This window comes from Phoca vitulina, unplaced genomic scaffold, assembly GCF_004348235.1.
Source record: "Phoca vitulina isolate PV1807 unplaced genomic scaffold, GSC_HSeal_1.0 scaffold81, whole genome shotgun sequence".
NCBI classification, from domain to species: Eukaryota; Metazoa; Chordata; class Mammalia; order Carnivora; family Phocidae; genus Phoca; species Phoca vitulina.
In genome coordinates, this window is record NW_022589784.1 from 1,875,277 (window position 1) to 1,879,393 (window position 4,117).

A 4,117-nucleotide genomic window follows, 5' to 3' on the forward strand; every position below is an offset into this window, starting at 1 on the left:
TGTGTGGTTTCCATGGAAACGTCCCTCCCGGGCCTCCCCGAAGGTTCCGCCCCCCTCGCCGCCAGAGCCAATGACGGACAGGGAGGGTTCCAGCGCGTGCGTAGAGGGCGTCAGCCTTCCAAAGCACCGCCTCGCGATGTGGGCGGAGCTGGGGCGCGCGTGCGCCCTGTCCTTCGGCGCACGCGCCCTCCCAGCATTCAGCGGGCGCGCGGGCGGCGGGCACCTCAGTCCCGGCTGCTGCGGACCCTGAGCGGGCGGAGGCGGCCGGCCGCGGCAGCTGAGGCACCGCGACGCGGACCAGGTGGAGGGAGGGGCCGCCGGTGCACACCCGCCCGCCATGAAGCCCCCCGCAGGTACCGGCTGCCCCTCGGAGCGGCCCCGCTCCCCGGACCCGGGCGTCCCCTCCATCCTCGCGCCTCCCGGGGTCGCGACTCGGGCCTAGGAGCGGAGCCCAGTGACCCTCGAGGGGCTGGAGCCTGGGGGGGATGGGTCGGCGAACCCGGGACCCCGCCCCCTCGGCGGCCGAATGAATGAACCAGCTTTTCCAGCGCTTCACTCATTCAGCCAACTCCGTGCGTGTGGCTTCCGCTGAGCACCGGTCGGGCCCTGGGGGCGGACTCCGGGGGAGACCGTGAGTTCTCGGCGGAGTCCCACAGCCCGAGACAGCCAGCAGAGAAGCGAGCCAGGGCTTTAGGGAGTGGTCGGTGGCGGGGCTGACGGCGCTCCTCTCGAGAGGGCGGTCCCTGAGGGGCTTCTCGGAGGAGGTGGCCTATCAGCCCGGACCCAGCGGGGGAGAAGCAGCTGTGCTGCCCTGACCTGCGGGAGCACCTCCCCAGGTGGCGGGAACTGCGAGGGCGAAGGCGAGGGGGCAGGTGCACGCGGAGCGCGTTTGGGTAGCAACAAGTCATTTCGGGGAGAACACAGCTGGGAGTCCCTTTTATTCTAAGGGCAGAGGGGCGTCCTGAAGGGTTTTCGTTACGGGAGCGATGGGGTGTGCGTCCTGTATTTAGGAAATTGCCCAGGCTGCTGTGTGGTGCCTCCTGAGTTTTCTCTTGCTGGTCTCCCCCCCCCCCCCAGGTTCTTTCTCCAGCCGACTGTGATGATAATTGCATTAATGATAATCATAATTAGGGTTATTCAGGCCTCAGGAGGGCAGGAATGTCGTCTGCCTTGTTTGCAGCGGGATTGTTACTGGGACAGAGCATGTAGGTGGCCCGCTGAACTACACAGGACGAATGCGTCTGCTCCAGTTTCCAGGTCCTAGCTCCTGCAGGAGATTTTGCTGACAGTTCTCAGCGTACACGCATCTCCTGCCTTGTCCGAGCTTCCGGAGCCCTTGTTTGCCACCCGATGGAACACAGACCCGCATCTTTTTTCTGCAGTTCTGAAGTCCGCAATGCTCTGCAAGCGGAAGGATTTTCCCTAAGCCCGTGGCAGTCAGCTGGCCAGAATATCCGGCCTGTCCTGGCTCAAGAGCCTTTCTTTTTCCCACTTAGTGTAGGTCAGTGGTCCTCAGCTGGGGTGATTGCGCCACGCCAGGGGACACTGGGCAGTGTCTGGGGACATCTGTGGTTGTCACGACTGGGGGTGCTCCTGGCATTGAGTGGGTGGGGCCCCAGGGGTGCTGTTCATACCCTACAGTGCCCGGGTGGACCCCCACCCCAGAGAGCGACCCAGCCACAGATGTTGATAATGTCGTTAAAAAAAACACCCTGCCCTAGAGACGCCAAACACGGGTCCCAGCCGGCAGTACCCTGCACAGATCCCGTCCCTCTTCAGTATTCACAAAAAGGCGAGTAGTCCAGGACTACTGTGGCCCTGGTCAACTCCCTGCCATGCCAGAGGGGGAAATGGGGCACAAGTGGGTGTTTCCTGGAGCAGCTTCTACTTATTCTACATTCCATACTCTACTGGGGGATCACACAAGCCTGTGTTCGTTAATTCAAGTAATTTGGGGCAGGTGTGGCCATTTGAGACACACAGGTGCCGCAGGGATGCCATTGGGATGTCTGAGGAAGGAGCATGGAACGGAGCATTGGTAGGATTGGGGCTCAGGGCAGAGGGGACAGCCTGTGGGAAGGCCTGGGAGATACCTTGAAGAAAGCGGGTGTGGCCAGGCACAGGCCAGCTGGCCAGACCTGCTAAGCAAGACCCAATGGAGTGTGGATGGTGTAGACCAGGGGTCAGCAAACCAGTCTGTAAAGGGCTTGCTAGTTTAGGCTTGGTGAGTCACTTAGTCTCGTGCAACATCATTCTGACCCTGTGGGCTGTACAAAAACAGGTTGTCATTTGCTAATCCCTGGTATAAACTCCAGTAAGGGTTGAAGCGGGGTGGAGCCCTGGAAGGGGGGCAGGAAGCTCTGACAATCAGATATTTACAAAGGTGGGGGGTGCACACGATACACTGGTTCACAGGGTTGGAGCTGAGGTCAGACTGCACCAGTTTGAATCCCACCTCCGCCACTTGCTGGCGTGAGGCTTGAATTCTCTAAATCTCCGGACCTCCATCCGTACAATGGGGGCCACATAGAACCCAGAGTTCAGAACTGCGAATCAGTGAGGGAATGAAAGTAAAACATCTTTACCCTGAACACTGCACAGCAGTTTAAGCGACAGCTGTTTTTATAGACCACGGTCTCTTATCCAAAAAGTCTTGGGTCTAGGGACGTTTTAGCAATAAGGAATTTTCCCTATTTTAGGAAAGCAATACAGTGTAAATGTCACATTACATCAAGGGACGTCAGGGGTAGCGCCCTTTAATCGGGTACGTTAACTCAGATGGAGGTGTATACCAAATATCCACCCCAGCACTGCCGATGTTGGGGCTGGGCCATTGTGGGGTGCCCTTGGGCCTCGCCTACCTGCATGGGGAAACCGTGCTCCTGTCCTTGCCCTCCAGCCCCCACTTGGTCTAACCCTACTTCTGTCCCTGAAGCAGACGCGTTCAGTGTGGGGCTCTGTCTTCTCTGTCCAGCCTGTGCAGGCGATGCCCCGGACACAGCGGCCCCGTGCTCCGTGGGGAACTACCTCAGATGGGACCTGAGCGCCCAGCAAATAGGGGAGCTCACTGTGGAGCTCATTGAGCAAACTAAGCGTGTATATGACCAGGTGGGCTCCCAGAAGTTTGAAGACGTGTCCTATGAGAGTACCCTCAAGGCGCTGGCTGATGTGGAGGTGTCCTACACAGGTAAATCCGGGTCAGGATCCAGGCAGGGAGGCAGAAGCGGCTCAGGCCTTGGAGCTCCTGGACCCTGGCTGTGGGTGAGGCTGCCTCCTCCCCAGGGGGATGGTGATGGATATAGGAGCTGCCTGGGGGTAAAGGCATCTGCTCGGCAAGAGGCAGCCCGGAGGGCCGCTGGTTCCCCTGCGTGCCCTGCTGCATGGCCTGGCGGACCTAGTTCTCACGGGCTGCGTCATCTGAGGGTCCAGAGCAGGACAGCCTGTCTAAGAGCACTCCTCTCTAGGAGCCGGCTCCCGTGCCAGCCTCGAAACCGCAGCCACTCCTTGCTCCTTCTCTCTGAGCAACTGAACTTGGCCCCCTTTGCTTTTCTTCTCCCCCCTGCACTTTGGGTAGCTTGATGCCATTAGGTGTCCTCATCACCACCCAACTGGATCCTTCTCTCCTTGGGGTCTGTTTGCCCTTTGTGAGGGACGAGGTGCTCAAATAGATGCAGAGCTGCTTCCCTGAGCCCACTCTGTAGAGGTTGATGGTGTGGGGACAAAAGACCAAGACGGGTCTTGCAGCAGAGAACTCTGAGCTGAGGAAACCCTTGCTCCTGGATCTCTAGCAAAAGTCCTTTTTCTGGGAACCTTTGAGAATCTCTGCTGGGGGGTTCTCACGAAGCCTCCCTGTGCCGCGTTTGCTAGATGCCGTGGGTTTCTGTGCTGCCTTCAGGTGGGTGCGCCTCAGTCTCCCCCCTCATCTTTTTCTAGAGAGGCTCTTGGCAATTGCGTGATGCTAATTCCTGCCTATTGGGCATAGCCCTGCCAGACACCAACTTCACTCCTACAGCCTTTTTTTCTGTCTCCCCACAGTAGCCCAAGGAATTTTATTTTATTTTTAAAGATTTTATGTATTTGAGAGGAAGAGAGGGCACACGTGTGCATGTGTGCATGA

At 58.7% G+C, this 4,117-nt stretch overlaps 1 protein-coding gene across 4 annotated transcripts in view; it reads left to right on the plus strand.

Annotated features, from left to right (window-relative positions):
- Positions 1 to 209: 209 nt before the first annotated feature.
- THOP1 (thimet oligopeptidase 1) overlaps positions 210 to 4,117 on the plus strand; it is a 20,245-nt gene continuing 16,337 nt past the window's right edge. For all 4 annotated transcript variants that reach the window (XM_032394781.1, XM_032394782.1, XM_032394783.1 and 1 more), the window contains exons 1-2: positions 210 to 353; positions 2,975 to 3,187. In XM_032394781.1, the coding sequence (XP_032250672.1) occupies positions 338 to 353; positions 2,975 to 3,187 (229 nt within the window). In that variant the 5' untranslated portion in view covers positions 210 to 337. The remainder of the gene's footprint in view (positions 354 to 2,974; positions 3,188 to 4,117) is intronic.